Source organism: Hyposmocoma kahamanoa, unplaced genomic scaffold (genome assembly GCF_003589595.1).
Source record: "Hyposmocoma kahamanoa isolate Upper Pololo Valley unplaced genomic scaffold, ASM358959v1 169, whole genome shotgun sequence".
NCBI lineage: Eukaryota > Metazoa > Arthropoda > Insecta > Lepidoptera > Cosmopterigidae > Hyposmocoma > Hyposmocoma kahamanoa.
Window position 1 is genome coordinate 2798570 of NW_020653611.1, and position 17132 is coordinate 2815701.

General features: G+C 35.6%; 1 protein-coding gene across 1 annotated transcript in view; it reads right to left on the bottom strand.

Annotated features, from left to right (window-relative positions):
* The window catches only part of LOC113225648 (synaptotagmin-5-like), a 78449-nt gene that overhangs the window by 47615 nt on the left and 13702 nt on the right, over positions 1-17132 (bottom strand). Inside the window, exon 2 of the mRNA XM_026458016.1 lies at positions 9131-9277. Within this exon, the coding sequence (XP_026313801.1) occupies positions 9131-9277 (147 nt within the window). The remainder of the gene's footprint in view (positions 1-9130; positions 9278-17132) is intronic.

Here is a 17132-nt window from a genome sequence, read left to right on the forward strand (position 1 = left end):
CAATTGATATTCAAAATTTGCCATTAACGAGGTATAAAACTATGGTGAAACAAAAACTTTATACTAACTGGGTGATAAATCTGTAATAGATTTCTCATAGATGGCGCTACGACTAAAAAGTCGTTGAAAGACCAAGTACAAAGACACGACGCAAGCACATAGAAGAATTCGTGAGGTCCGTTGGTTCGTTCCGTGGCTTAGTTGGTATGGCGTCTGCCACGGTATGCAAGAAGACGTCGGTTCGAATCCGACCGGATCGAAGGAATTTTTTCTGAGTGTTCGATCTTTGTATTAATAATTTATACTAAAGGTTATTATACAACTTCTGCGTACTTGGATGACAAAAATCCGTGCTAGTGACCCGTTTATCTCATGGAGGTAGTCTCGATCTAAGATGTTTAAATTGAATATTGTAATGATAACCCCAAGAGTTTCTTGCTCATTCTTTTCAGGGAAATCTGCCGAATGAGTAGTAGACTTCAATCAGTATGACAATTTCAAGTGTAACTTGTTTACCTATGAAATAAAGATTCTTTAACTTTAACTTTGATTATTCCGAGACGCAGAGATAAATGCGCCACGATGCTCCAAGGTAAGTCTCGTAGCATTGCAGTTTTGTACCTTATTTCAATTGGAATAGCATAAATTATACATTGATAAATTTAATGTGTTCTGCCTTCCCGCCCTCTGGTTTGTGGTGGCCCTTAGACAACCATTCCATTACATTTAACATATCGACAACTGGCAACCGGTACTATCTCAATTTTGACAACTTTACACAATGAAGAAAAAATAATTTATATAGCATCTTGTTTATTAAATAAAAATACGTAATGTACATACATACATGTGTAATAACAATATAATAGATCAAATGCTATATAAATGACGCAAACAATAGTTTTGTTCATACTGTTAAGTTGTCAAAATTGAGATAGTACCGATTGCCAGTTCACAGCGATATATTTAAATTCAGGTAACGAAACAATTTATATATTTTGACATACAAAAGAAGACAGTTACGATAACACACTTCCCTTTTTTATGTTAACGGTATGTCAATGTAACTGCTACAGAAAATCTGTCAGGGTACCCGGGAACCTTTGAATGAAGGCTCGTGATGCTTGAACAAATAAGGGTTCGTTTAACAAAGTACATAATATATTAAATTTATTGAATGCCAGGATGTTTCTAGCATCATGATATTCAATTGTTTTTTGTGAAATTACTCCGCTAGTTTATTATAATTATTAATACAAAGATCGAAGGCTTAAAAAACTATGACTTAATAAGATAGACTTAATAAGCTATGCCAACTAAGCCATGACACGAACCAGTCACCTGACGAATTTTTCTATGTGCTTGTTGTATATCCTTGTTTTGGTTTTAACAACTTTTTGTCGTAGCGCCATCTGTGACAAATCTATTTCTTCTCTTAGCCCGGTACATTTACAATATACACTCCCGGACACGTATTTTTAGTATTAATTGGCGTAAGCTTAAACAATGTTTGATTGATCGAAAACTACTAACCTATTTTGAAATTGGTATACGTCACTTCCATGAGTCCTTGTTGATAATTAGAATTTATAAAACCGGGAAAAACTGTTTTCTTCGGTGATAACAATATTTTTCTGTCATTAAAAATAAAAAGGCAAGGTGGCTCGATTTATGTATCCGGGAGTATATATAATGTATGCAAAACATATAGGCAAGGGACTGTCAGTGAAGTTATTTTTTTTAAAACTAGTCCGAAATTAAATGTGACACGTTGCAAATTGATCACATGACTTGCTCCATAACAGGATACATTCATTTTCGTCATCAACCCATGTATACGTCTCACTGGTGGATACGGGTCTCCTCTCAGGCGAGGGCTTAGGCAATAGTTCGCCACGCCATTCGAACCCACGTCATCTGTATGTGAGAGGCATTAAGTCAAACTATTAGACGTGGTAGCCTTTTGGTGGTAGGCTTTTAACGATTGAGGATACAATATTTTATTAATTTTATTTTTAATTCATGGCACAATAACCAACATCATACACAAACAATAGAGAAAAAAAAAACACAATAGGCTTATCATTGCATTGCATATTTTAAAATTACGTGACAATATTATACGAGGAACATTTTAAAATAATTTTGAATTTTAGCGCCCGTACTAGTTTTTACCAGTTGCAGTAGAGCTCCTTTGGAAAGAGTTCATTTAGGGTGGCACAGCCACCTTACCTATTTCTGCCGCCAAGCAGTAATGTCAGCGTTACTGTGTTCCGGTTTTGAAGGGTAAGAGTGCTGGTGAAATTACATACACATGGGACTTGTCGACTTATGTCTCAGGGTAACGGGCGCTGTGGTACTGCCGCTCAGATCTTGGCAATTTAAAGCTCTGAGTGGCACTGCAACTGTTATGGACAGACGTTTAGCTTACCATCAGGCGCACGACCTGTTCATCCCGTCACTTGATGTTATAAAAAAAAGTAAAATAAAATTGTATGACAGACGCTACGAAAAGTTGATACGCTACGAAATGCTACGTGGATGCTACGAAGTAGTTGAAAGACAGTTTGTGACAAAAATTCAAAACCGAGAAAATAATGTTTAAAAAAAGAAAAGAAATTTTTGAAATTTTCTCTTGCGGTAACTTCATACACAGGAAATCTAGGAAAAAATAAAAATTGTGACAGAATATGTATGTACCCTTTCAACTAACAGCTGCAGTATGCTAAATAAATAAATAAATAATAACTGAACCCTGTTATCCACGATGTGCTTGAAAAGCAACAGTTTGGCTGTATAATATGGTAGAGCTCTGTTTATGCAAACTCGGCGCCAGATTAAATGGGGTCGGAACTATTGCATGAGGTTTGTTACCAAGTGTCGTTTCCATAACATATAATTCCATTCTTATTTTTTTTTAATATATCGCGCTGCTATTACAGTAGCTTTATAACTCAAAATATGTGAAATTCAAGAATATAATGCTGAAGGTAAAATTTTAGTTAAGTTAGAATAATGTGTGAAACAATTAAAAGATATCTGTTTAATTCAAAATGAGACAAACTTTTTGTGAGCTACTTTTGGACAAAACATTCATTATAAAAAAATAGGAAGTTTTTTGAATAAAACAAATATAACAATTATAGGGGATAAATCATCCTGATATTCAATAAAAACATGAAATTACTTTTTCCCTTTTATTTTTAAATATAGTTGGCAAGTATTTTTTTATGATACCAAACGACGGGACGAACTAGTTGTGGGCCTGGTGTCAAGCGATACGCCTGTCCATAACAGTTAAAGTGCCACTCAGAGCCTTAAATTTACTTATTTATTTTATTTAACTTCCTTACACACAAAATAGTATAAATGGCGGACTTAATACCATTAGGCATTCTCTACCAGTCAACCGGAGAATTGGGTACAGAATAATTAACAAGGTGCATAACATGACAATTAAAAACTGATACGATCAAAGTTATATATATATATATATATATATATATATATATATATATGTCTATGTCCAGTGATGGCTCCTGTCTGTGAAGAAATCGAGTAGCAATTGGTCGGTGGTTAAATCTGTTAGTAACACTAAATAAATAAATACAATTATAGAAAGTTTTCTGTTTTTAATTCCATTTTTTTTAATTTTATACATTTTACCTACATATGATTATATTTCATTATAAAAATCCCAATATACTAATTTTTTTTGTCGTACCTAAGGTAGAAAAATATAATCAAAATTGTTTGTGTATGTGTGTCAGAATTTACAATACATTACCAAATGACATTAAACACTTGCCCATTACATTATTTAAGACTAAATTATATGAATTGTTAAATAATAAAGTATATTACAGTATTAGGGAATTTCTACAATAAATTTTATGTAAAAGAATTTAAATTAATTATATAGAACTTAATGTAAATGTAACCATGTGACGACCTTTTTTACATTTATTTTGCATGCCTAAATTATCTTCGGGCGAAACATGCTTGTACTTATATGTATATTACTGTGTTATCATGACCACCATGTTTTATGCAAATAAACGATTTGATTGATTGATTGATTGATTGATTGATTGATATGGTGCAACACAGACAGCCTTTATTAATTGCTTGGTGTTTAGTATACACTCCGCTTGCCAGTTTGATGCAGCAAGCGAATGGATGTAAGGTGAACCCTGAAAATCAGCAATGCTGCGTCTTAATCCTTTTTGTCCACATTACGGTTCTTTTGTTTTAATTATTCGGTTGTGTTTGTTAATGTGTTTTGTGGATAAATAAATATCTTTTTATTTTTACTTATTTATTTATATAATATAAACACAACATAAATATATATACCTTATGTAACATATAATATATGACTAACTATATCCTTGTATAAAGAACTCATATACACACACATATCTAAATAATCTATTTGTGGGGCGTACTAATACTATAAATGGTCAGAAATGAATTTATTGTTTCTCAAAATATTCTCCGTTGGCGTTAATGCACATTTTAATACGAATGAACCAATTTTGAAAACATTTATGCCACTCCTCCATGACAATCTCTGAAATATATTTTTCATACTCTTCGACAGCCTCTACAGGTGATAAAAATCATTGACCGCGTAACCGGTTCTTAATTTTTGGAAATAAATAAAAGTCACAAGGTGCCAGGTCGAGACTGTACGTGTGATGGCTCGTAAGGTCAACGTTGTTCACCTTCAAAAATTCATTTGTCTGTTTGGCCGTGCGAGAACTGGCATTATCGTGGTGCAAGATGATATGGCGTTTACGGCTATTTTTACGGAGTTTGTCAATAACTTCTGGTAAACAAATGGTCGTGTACCAATCACTACTCCCGGTATAATGATTCACCAAAGCAACAGTAGCCATGTGTCCAGTTTTATTAAAAAAAGAAGCAATCATCCGCTTAGAGGCACTTTGCATGCGCGCCGCTTTAGTTGGTTTCGGCTCATCTCGAAAGACCCATACGCACGATTGCTGCTTTGTTTTGGGACCGTAACTATACGTCTATGTTTCGTCACCTGTTTGTATGTCCCCACACAAAATTTGACGCCCCTTCGTTGAATCTGGTAAGCATGGCATTGCACCAAGTGACGCGATCCGTTTTTTGAGCCTCAGTCAAATTGTGTGGGATCCACCGAGAGCACAGCTTTTTCACACCCAAATGTTTGTGTAATATTGATTGTATTTGACTCATGCTTAAGGCTAAAGATGCCCGAATCTCATGATATGCCACATGTCCGTCTGCTTTGATCATATGGTGCACAGCATCGATGTTTTTGTTGTTTACAGCAGTGGACGGGTGACCATTCGAACGAGACGAACGAAACGAAATTCGTCACTGAGATTCACACGACCGCGTTTGAAGTCTGCAAACTAGCTATAAATAGTCATCTTGCATGGTGCTTCATCGCCAAAAGCAGTTTGAAGCCGAGCGAAGCTCCGCTGAGCTGTTAAATTACACTTAAAGTCGTTGAAAATCATACTACGAAAATTTTCACGAGTTAAATCCATGGTGATGTAGACAACCAATTTCTAAAATGACGCCACAATGTAAAAACAAGTGAAGTCAGATGAAACAAACTGTATCCTACAGCCAAAGAGTTTCATTTTCAAATGTTGTAGTACTTTTTAAATATTGTTTACGTAAGTGGCCAGTTCCGAAAACTTACAGTGCGCCCGTACCTATTTAAACACAAAATACTTTCTTATAATAGACATATGAATTACCTATGAAGTATTTAAATATTTCACAACAAACAACATATTCGATTAAGACATAATAAAACCATCGAGTATATAACCAGAAATGGAGACGAAATGTTATTTAATTTGTTTGGAAACTATTCTGCCATATCATTACGGTGGCAACTGCGCTCCGATTGGCTAGCTTGGGTTCGAAACAATTGACGGGTGTCGTCAATGGGTGTCGTCAAATGTTTTACTTCAAATCGACCAGTTAACTTGAGCTTTACTATAATGGACGATAATTCCAATATTTAATACATATTTAATATTTAATTACCGATGAAATGTGATTCCGTTTGTTTTGTAATTAGATGTTTTGCTGTTTTTCCCACACCACCGAATACTACAGCACGGCATTGTTAGAGATATTATCTTTATTACAATAAATTTACAATAAAAAAGTTTATAACATATACACAATATTTTTTTGAATATACGGAGACGTACGCACAGGTCAGTAGTTGGCCTGTCTATATTTCAGTGCAAACGAGAGTTGATATTTATAAGAGCTGTATCGCTAATGTGTTACCTGGAATATATGGCCCTTATTTCGTCTCTATTTCTGGTTATATACTCGATGAATAAAACCTAATATCATTTGTATTTTTTTTATAAAGTTTCTCACTAGCACTGCGTCAGCTGTCAAACAATTTGACGTTGACGAATTTGTTAAAAAAAAAAATTCGAAAGGTACTATGGAAAGGCAAGATCCACGCAAAGAGAAAAAAATGGAACGCGGACTGTTTTATGATAATAGCCCGCATTTCATTTAAATTTCACCTCATGGAAAGTGAAGAGTGTAGAGTGAGTGAAGAGGTCGACGTTAGAGCACGCACACTTAAATTATAGCTATTGACTCTCGCCTTAAAAAGGTCCAAGTTAGTGTTCAGGGACTAAGGGTCGTATTCTAGAACTCTACGCAATGCTCAAGTCAGGACTTGAGTATGATTCAAAGCACAAGAAATCATACTCAAGTCCTTGCCATTAGGGTCGTATTTCCAGTGCTTGAAATCATACTCAAGTCTGCTCAAATCCTGACTTGAGCATTGAGTACAGTTCTGGAATACGACCCTCAGTCTACTAGAGAAAAAGTTTCGGAACTCTTGACTTGAATTAATGTCATCTTCATTTATCTTATTATTATGAATTTTTTAATTTGACTTATTTTTTATGTGACATTTTTAATTTTTTTTTTTAAACGTGTTAGATGTTTTAGACGTACGAATTTTGTTGAATTGAATTGTATTTTCTTAATATGGTCCACGGATTGAAATAAAAAATTGTTATTATTTACCCATTGCCTGAGGTATTGCTCCTAACCATTAGCAAATGCACGCGACTTATAAAATACATTCGTAGAATTAGGGGCGTTTATTTGACACGAATTTGAACGCGCGGCGACCGCGTGAGCACCGCGCAGCGACCGCGGGCACGTGTTTATAGACAGAACTATTATAGCAAAATACGCTCTATTTATTTAATATTTACGTTTTATCTTAAATGCAAATAAATATGGAGCGATTAATTTAAATGTTGTTGTCTAGTAAATAGAATTCAGATTCGCCATTAATGTACGTGGAACCATGGTAGACGGACGGTAACCGCGCGGCGGCCGGCGGTCGCACGAAAACTTTTTTATCAAGTGACGGGATGAACAAGTCGTGCGCCTGATGGTAAGCTACACGCCTGTCCATAACAGTTACAGTGCCACTCAGAGCTTCAAAAGAGGACCACCACCACTGCACCTGTCACCCTAAGATATAAGTTAACAAGTCCCATGTGCCTGTAATTACGCTAGCACCCTTACCCTTCAAAACTGGATCATAGTAACACTTTCGCATCGTATACCTGGGCACTTTTAGAACCGTGGACTTCTAATTCACAATTGTGAAGCAAACGTTTTCCCACTGGACTATGATATGTGTTATAAACTAGTTTATTTATTGTCTATCTATGTATCCGACTGCGTTCGGACATGGCGACCACTTTGACTCATAGTAGGGTTAACGCTGATGCCCTCGAAGATGATAAATGTAGCCAATCTTCACGGCGAACCCTCGTGCATATAGAGCTCTTCGAACTCGTGGACTTGCCACTTCACAATCCCTTTCTTTCATCGGGGGACTACACGTGGGCTGGGGTCACACCCCTATGTTTTGGCTATCCTCAGGATTCGCACGGAGTGTTTCGCTTGCACATATGGCGAGCGGTTCATCGTCGACCTCATCGTTACAGATTCTTCTGATCTCATCTCTGGCATTGGATTATCGGTGTCACGCTATCGCACAAGACATAGTAGACGCTAGTAACTAATTATAGACAAAACGCAGTGCTCACAAGGTTATGCCGCGTACGTATAACAATATCTTTCATGATAGGTATAGATTTGTTCACTGAGTCAAGAAGAACCTATAAGGACTTGGTAAGCAAGAAAATTGCTGTATGGAATGAATCGCAGATTCAGTAATGGTGTTTGCCATTATTTGATTACTTTTTATCCACATATGGTTTATGTTTTGGTTTTTTTGCTTAAAGTTATTTAATTTTTATCCTTTCTGAGGACGAGTAGTGTTCATTGTAGCTCTTATGGTAGGATGGTAGATTTTATGACACGTAAAATGTTAAGTCGAGTTTCCTTTCTTTTTACGTTTAACATTGTCTAATACGCACTTATTCGGCTTGTCAATGTGAGACAATCTGTTTATTACAACTACATTATATGTGTAATCCAGAAAATATACCGTTGAAAGTTCGGTACCTGTTATTGCAAGTTACGACGTTTTGATTTTATATTGAAATTTTATTCAATGTGCTGCTATCTAGTGGCAATAGCTGAAAGACTATGTGACGGCGAACGAGTTAACGTTCTCCAAAAAAGAGTCGACCATATTGAAGCGGTATAAGGTTTCTTATAATAAAAAATCTATTACAATATACAGAAAATGGGGAATTTGATACAATACAATTAAATAAAATAAGGCTTAACGATGATATGAAACACGACCATGGATAATATTACAGGTGCGACTATAATTTTTTCACAATTTTAGACACGACCATAACACACAAAGAGAAAATGGCAGACAGAGCTCTATGTGGAAGTCCGTATTAATATTTAACATTGCCTAATACGCCCTTACCGGTTTGTTAATGCGAGAAAATCTGTTTATTACGACTAAATTATATGTGTAATCCAGAAAATCTGTAACTGGCAATGTTAAGGCCAATTACTAGCATTAAGTACATTTAATTTTATGCAAAATGCAATCAATTTATATCAGGCTGTTGATTTTCTTAAATGAAAAAAATAATATCAATATAACAGTTGTGATTTCATAATTGATGCTTACGGTAGCTCTCGAGGTGCCACTGTCCAAGCTGCTTTGCGAAGATATGGATGGTGTCCTGGCGAGCCGAGCATGAGGCAGCGAGCCAGCGGCGCGCGTCTCAGCGCTCAGCGGCTGGATCCGACATTGCTCCTTCGGGATCAGCATTTCCTGAAGATGGAGACGAATAATTAACACAAGCAATGAAATAAGCAGTGCGACATATCGCTGTTTTTATGCAATGAATAAAGCACCTATCTTCTTACGTATAACAAAATACCCATACCATAACCTTTCCAAAAACAATCTTATTTCAATGTAAACTTAAAGTAAGCTTATTGTAATATTACTCATATTCGTACCATGACGAACCTGTCAACCAAGTAATGTATTATTGCAAAAGTGACTGAAAGAATGAATGATATCCCAATATTTATTTATTTATTTAAATTCACCAACGCTTAATACATTCGGTTACAGCAATATTTTACACACATTCGACAGGGTGAACATGCCATGATATGAGTATGAAAGTTAAGACAATTATTATTAATTTACTGTTAATTTTTTACTGTACTTACATTACATATATTTACTGTATTAACAAATTAAATTATAAAATAACAAATTAAATTATAAAATAACAAATTAAATTATAAAATAAATATAATATACATTATAAATAATATTCACTTATGTGCCAAAAATTGCAACATTGACTTCGAGCGAGGCGATGAGACTGCGCAGATATCTATTTCAAGAGTTAGTTAGAGCATTGACGAGACTGCCAAATCGAGCAAACGGAGAATTTGAACCGAGGATACTTGCGCGATGGGGGGTGAAAAAGATTTACGTGATACCTTGGTAGACGAGAGGGTATTTTAAACTGTATTTTAGAGAGAAGTTGCGGGCTATTAATTTTATTGTTAATTAGTTTATATAAGAATACTAGATCAAGCATTTCACGTCGCAAAGACAAAGGAGATATTTTGATGGACTTGAGACGGGTGTCGTACGAGACCCTCTTTTTACCCAAACCTCGTAAATAACTAAGATGCCATAAGAACCTTTTCTGAATTCGTTCTAACCTAAGAGAGTGAACCGCATAATGTGGCCTCCAAGCAATACTCCCATACTCTAAAATACTCCTTACAAAACTATTGTATAATGAAATTCTAGTAGATGGCCTTCTAAAGACTTTGCCAATTCGTATTATAAATCCCAGCATCCTAGATGCTTTTTTTATAATTTGTTCCATGTGAGGCAAAAATGTGAGTTTTTTATCAATTATCACGCCCAAATCTCTAATACTGTCGACCTCATTTAATGATTATTGTCTATTTATTGTCTATTCCTTACTAAAAATAGGAAAGAGATAACGCTATGTGAACTATATAATGCCATCTCTTTCTTTTTTGATGTTCCGAATCGTCTTATCGTAGTATAATCTTTAAGTACTTAATGTTATTTACATTCAGAGAATTTTGACAGTTAATAAAAGAAAAGTATGTAATAATAAAATCTATTAAAATTACGTTGTTTTCAATAATTATTCCGCATATTAATGAAGAAAAATAAATATAACAAGCTGCGACTTGATAGCCACGTTGTGAATACGGAACTATAGTCTAGTGTACTGTTAGTTTCGCCAAGGAGCATTATAGATGGCGCTGTTATAATTTTACCAAATAAACATCGCGTATTTTATTTAACGAAAAAATTATGTACTATGTGCTATTAAATAAGAAAATAAACAAAATATTGAAGAGATATATGTAAATAAATAAGTTCATCTTAACTTTTAATCATTCCAAATCAACATTAAGACAATAAAACTGAAAATAATATTGTTTCCATTGCATCCGTGTAACTATTTTAAGATTGCTAAATTTGACACAAGAGCAATATTACCTTAATGTTAAAGTCGCGTCATAGTAGGAACAGAGTGAATGAATAGTCACAAAGCTGTCAATAAAACGTCATAGTTTTAACATTACAATAAGCTTTGCTTTAATCGTGTTACGGTACGAAAAGTCAATGTAAGGTTAAAGTAATATTGTTTTAAGAGGTTGTGGTAGGCCCCCTGTTCATCGCACAGTTTTGGCGTCGTTCGCAGCGCTAACGAAGTAAACAGGCTGTTGTTTGCCATCATCATTTATAATTATCATTTGCACCCGAATTTCAGATCACTGGGGAAAAATAATTGAAGTATTTTATTTTCATCGCGCGCTTGCTAGGATGTCGCTTCGGATGTTGCTTGTGCACCTAGAGATAAAATGATCCCCGTGATTTTTAGGCCCATCATTTCTCGGATTCGGAACTGGGGGTCTTCTCTCGATCTCCGTCCGAAACAATTATTGTCAAATAAGTAATATTCGACAAAATTAAAAGACAAGTATCAAGTATGAAGCTTCATTCGTATCACGCGTCTTGTGTTGCTTATTTGCATTGACTTACAATTATATGGACGTCGAGTCCGCGCTAAAAAGTGTCCGAACTTATAGGGCGTTAAAATCGTATACAGAGCGTTATTCACGCTTTAGTCTTCGTTTGTTCGACTGACAGCGAAGCAAGCAAAATTAGACAGTACTGCGATGACATTACAATTTAAATTCAACGTTTTAGCTTTTTCATATTCATTTACATGTCACTACGTTTAAATAGGTTGACTTGGCACATTGTTTTCGTGGTTTTTGTATTAGACCCGTCGTCCATTTATTTGTAAGTCAATGCTTATTTGGCAGTAATTGTTTCGGACGGATGTCGGACGGGACGAGAGTAGACCCCCTGATATGAAACGGATGTAGTGCGCAAAAGTTTTTAGAGGGCGCCCGAGTATTGACTGCACCCACGGAAAAAACAAAAAGTGCCAGCTTCGATTACTATCAGAACCGCTGCCGCCAAAACTCACACAATTATTTGTTAAACGCTATGAAATCTTAACAACGATGGTCGTAGCTTCTAATTTAAAAAGATGTAACAAATTCAGGATCGAATTTAAACTTTACCAAAAAGTTGAAAATTGAGTACTTATTATTGCAAGTTACGACATTTTGATTTTATATCGAAATTTTATTCAATGTGCTGCTATCTAGCGGCAATAGCTGAAAGACTATGAGATGACGAACGATTTAACTTTCTCCAAAAAAAAGTCAACCAAATTTGAGCGGTATAAGGATAACTTTCGTTTCTTATAATAAAAAATCTACTACTATAAGAAATGTCACAATAAAATAAAATAAAACTTAGCGATGATATGAAAAACCACCATGGATAATATTATAGGTATAATTTTTGATTTTCAAGGAAGCAAAATAAGGCACTTCTTCTCGATTTTCCAGGTTTTGCATGAGATATAAGACTGAGCACAAGTACATATGTGGAACTCCGCGTTTTGTTGGCACACGTGACACTCGCACTAAGCAATTCTACTGCATTTATTGTTCTGTGATTGCGCCCGGGCACTATCTATCGCCAGCGTGTCAGTATGCTTAGTTCAAAATCGAAGTATTCTGCAATTCCGTGTTATTGCATAAAGACACACAGTAACAGACACACGCACCCAAATGCCCGCACTCGCAGGCCTACACGCACAAACGAACACACACACATATTTCTTGTAGATGTAAGTTAAAAATTAATAGAAATATTTTGTTTTATTGTTTAACGGGGACCTCCTAACACGAGTATTCAATTACTTAGTAAGATGGTCTCAACTGTATATTAGGCAGCGATATTTAAAAGGGCACTTGAAGGCTCTATCATAATACAAAAGAAAATACGAGAGAAAATTTCGACTGATTATGTTAATAAAATTTCTTTATGTTTTCAGTGAGACGCAATTAAATTGACAGCCCGTGCATTTTAAGATACTTACAGCAGTTTGAATTTTTAAGAACCTTCCAGAGATTTTACCTGCAAGCCACGCCTAAACGTACCTATGCAAATTACAAATTTAATATAGTAAAAAATTGTATTGTTAAAATAAAATAAAATATTTTGTAAAAACATATATAATAATAATAACACACACACTCAACATAGCCCCGCGCTAGGGAAACCCTGTGTCGCAGGTGCCATGGACACACAGATAGACAACCAGAAATTACACCCAAACTCACGAGAGAAATAAATGTAGGCCACAAAAATATTTCTCCGGGCCCGGGAATCGGACATGGTAACCGTTCGGCCACCGAGGTAGAGGTAGCGTAAATTGTAAATTATTAATAACTTTTGTAACTAAAATAATAGGGTCCTTTGCATTAATATTAAACATAATGGTTAATGACTTTACTATTTCAATTAGCGGTGAGTATCTGTAAAGGGCCTGGAAGGTAGGTTTCTTTGAAAAAACAAAACGCGACTTAGATCCGAATAAAAACAAGTTTCATTTCCAATACGCAATCAGTTCAAATTATTTTCTTGACAATTGTACTTTATATCAATTACATTGTGTACAAATTTGCAGTTAAAAAGTAGCAGTTTGTATAACTAACTCAACTATCACTTTTTGAAATAAGCCACATTATTTACTGAAACTGTACACGTACCATAGTATAATAATTACAAATGTTTCTTGCAACTGAATCGATTTGTTGTCAGAGAAATTTAAACTGAGACGTCTGCTCAATACAAACAACCACAAAGTTCTGCACGATTTTTTCACTTACGTCTCATTTATACCCGCCTGACTTTTGTGCCCAAAATTATTTTCTACTAACTGAAGAAAATAAGTCGAAAAGTTCGATATAAAAGAATGTTTGCGTTTTGTTTCTTTAGTTTAACAGCAACAAAGAAAATTAAAACAAATTGGTCATTTCTATGGTTCCCCAGTTATAAAGTTTTTAATTGGAAAACAAATTTCTATACAACCGCGAGTTGGTTGTTTTCTGCGTGATGCGATAGTATAAACGCAAGTATGGTAACTTCATACGAACGTGGCAGCGCGGTATGTACATGTGCACGCCGGCCGCGTGCTGAGACGGACGCACACATTCGCAAAATCTCGCGGTGCACTCACGTTGCATCGCGCGGGTCGTCCCACACGCTATTAATTTGTATTTCATAATCATACTCCATGATAAGGGAGTCACCATACTTATTAACGCAGAATCGCATTATGCCGGTCATAAAAAGCTTTAAGTATGTAATAATAATACGAATATTAATAACGCGCCCACACTAAATAATTGTAACTTTTTTATACAACAAAACCGACTTCAAAAGCTCGTGGATTTTATATATATATAACCAGATATAACCAGAAATAGAGACGAAATAAGGGCCATATATTCCTGGTAACACATTAGCGATACAGCTCTTGTAAATATCAACTCTCGTTTACTCTGAAATAGAGACAGGCCAACGTGTACGTCTCCGTATATTCCAAAAAATATTCTGTATTTATTGTAATAAAGATAATATCTCTAACAATGCCGTGCTGATCTATTCGGTGGTGTGGGAAAAACAGCAAAACATCTAAGAACAAAACAAACGGAATCACATTTCATCGGTAATTAAGTATTAAATATGTAATTTTGCAATTTTCGTCCATTATAGCAAAGCTCAAGTTGACTGGTCGATTTGAAGTGAAACAGTTAACGACACCCGTCAATTGTTTCGAACTCGGGATAGCCAATCGGAGCGCAGTTATCGCAGTAATGATATGGCGGAATAGTTTTCAAACAAATTAAATGACATTTCGTCTCTATTTCTGGTTATATACTCGATGACCCTCATTATAGCACGTGTAAAACAATGCCTAGTTCAATATTCCGCTAGTTATGAAACATAATGTCGATATCAATTAAATGTCACATCCCTATCTGTAGATTGTCAACTTTTTGCTTTTGTTCAAAGACGTTTGTGTTCATAGGAAGTTTTTTTTTACCAAAAGTTTTTTATTATTGTCTATTTTCGTTTATTATTTTTAACCAACCAAAATTATGTTATCTTAGTACTTATGTAAGATTACATTTTCAAATGTGTGCGTGTGGCGACACCGGTTTTGATACAAATGTTGCTTGATGCCGTTTGAATTCTTTTTTCTTCCGCGGGTAGAATTGATATAATAATGTGACAACCCTACACTTCGAGCGAAGTGTAGGCATTTACTCGCTGAATAGGTTAGAGTTATTCTACTTGCCCTTATGCCGTGCCGTATCCCTATGGTGATGCCGTGAGTAATTTAGAACAGTAGATGCGACAAGCGTTTCTGTTTTTTATTTTTTGCTATTGTTTTTTTAATGATATGACGTAATTTCACTAGCACCCTTACCTTTCTAAACCGGAACGCAGTAATGCTCACATTACTGGTTGGCGGCAGGAATAGATAAAGTGGCAGTACCTCCCTAGACGAACTCTTTCACAGGGATCTCTACCTACTAAATAATGTTGTGTTTGTGGAAATTAGTCATCAATAAAAGCTTGTTATCTATTAATTAATCTACGAAATCTTGCAACCAAATAGACCGGCCTACAATAAAAAGCCTAAACAGTGTAACTACAAAAATCAGTGCAATAGAATATGCGTCAGGTGGTGTTCTACGTAGTAGCAGTAGAGCTTCTTGTGAAAGAGTGCGTCCAAGAAAATAGTACCACATTATCTATTTCTGCTGCCTGTTGGCTTTTAAACCACTGCTCATTTCTGCAAACGCGCCTTTTATTATTATACGTATGTGTGAGTCATACAAGTCGCGCTGCTAAGTTTGTACGGAGTTACCATTCTTGCTTTATCGTATTATGTTTGTAGGCGACCAAGACGCGCATCACGGGAAACTACTTTATGCAAGTAGCGTGAGCGCTTCCCAATACTAGATATTTAATATATGCCTTGAGACAGGAAGAACCATGGGAAGATGGTTTAGTCGGAAACATGTGATGCAAATGGAGGAAGGAAAAAGGGGAAGAGACAGGAGATTGCTTTCCGGTGTGTGACAATGACTAAAATATCTTTTCCATTAATGTAGTGTCACATCTTTTAAAAACTTACTCTTTGTGGCTACTTATAAACGTAATAATCTAATCAATTTAAAAGACAATCAAATATTTGCAATGGACGTGGTGGTGGCGTGGCTTTCTTTCTGAGAAAAAAGTACTAGAGTCAGGGGTTTGGGAGCAGCTGCTGCATCCTGTGGATAGGTGTGTGTTTGTTTGTCCTATCGCTAGGTACTGTGAAAAAAAAGCACCATGGTAGAAGTAACATGGCATAAGAAGTTCCCGGATTCGATTCCAGCAACAGTTTTAAGTAATTAGCGGTATTTCTCGAACAAAACTTTCTGGTACTTTTAGAGGGGGTAATGCTACACGCAAACAGGTGCACTCAAATGCAACATTGAGTTGTGTCACTATGGTCTCACACAAATAAAAATCGACAACACTAGTTTATTTACACATTCATGTCATGTCTGTACACAGAATAGGCCTATAAAAAAAATCGATTCTCATGAATATGCTAGAGACGGAAAGTTATCGACGTGATGGTGTCAATATATATTACGTACAGGTTAATCACGTATACGAAATGTAATTCCACCCTTGTCTAGACTTGATGTAGCAGAGATTTTTTTGCAAGTTTGCATGGCGCACGACATATTTTATGGAGCATTTGATTTGGTTTGAATTTTGAGAGCATTTGATATGATTCATTTAGCGGTGAATTCGATAATGCAAATGAAAAAACATCGATTCGAAAGGAGTGTTTATTGCGCGATGGTTTTTTTTTGTTTGTACCTTGGCAGAGGGGGAGGGAGGGTACCTATCGATGACGCATCCAGTCCTACATGCTTTCAGCGTTTTGTGATTGATTACATTAAGATGTATGGTTCCATTAAACAATCCAATAGTAAAGTCAGATTCTTTTCAGTGTGTCAGTTTATTATTGTTATTATTTAAGTATTTTATCGTAATATAATGTATAAAACGCTACCGCCCACACTTGGCTTTATTAGGCTCTAAAGAATACCAGCTTTGTGGGCTCTCGACTGCAGCATAAGTGGTGTAGTGTTATAACGCTCGCCGCCATACA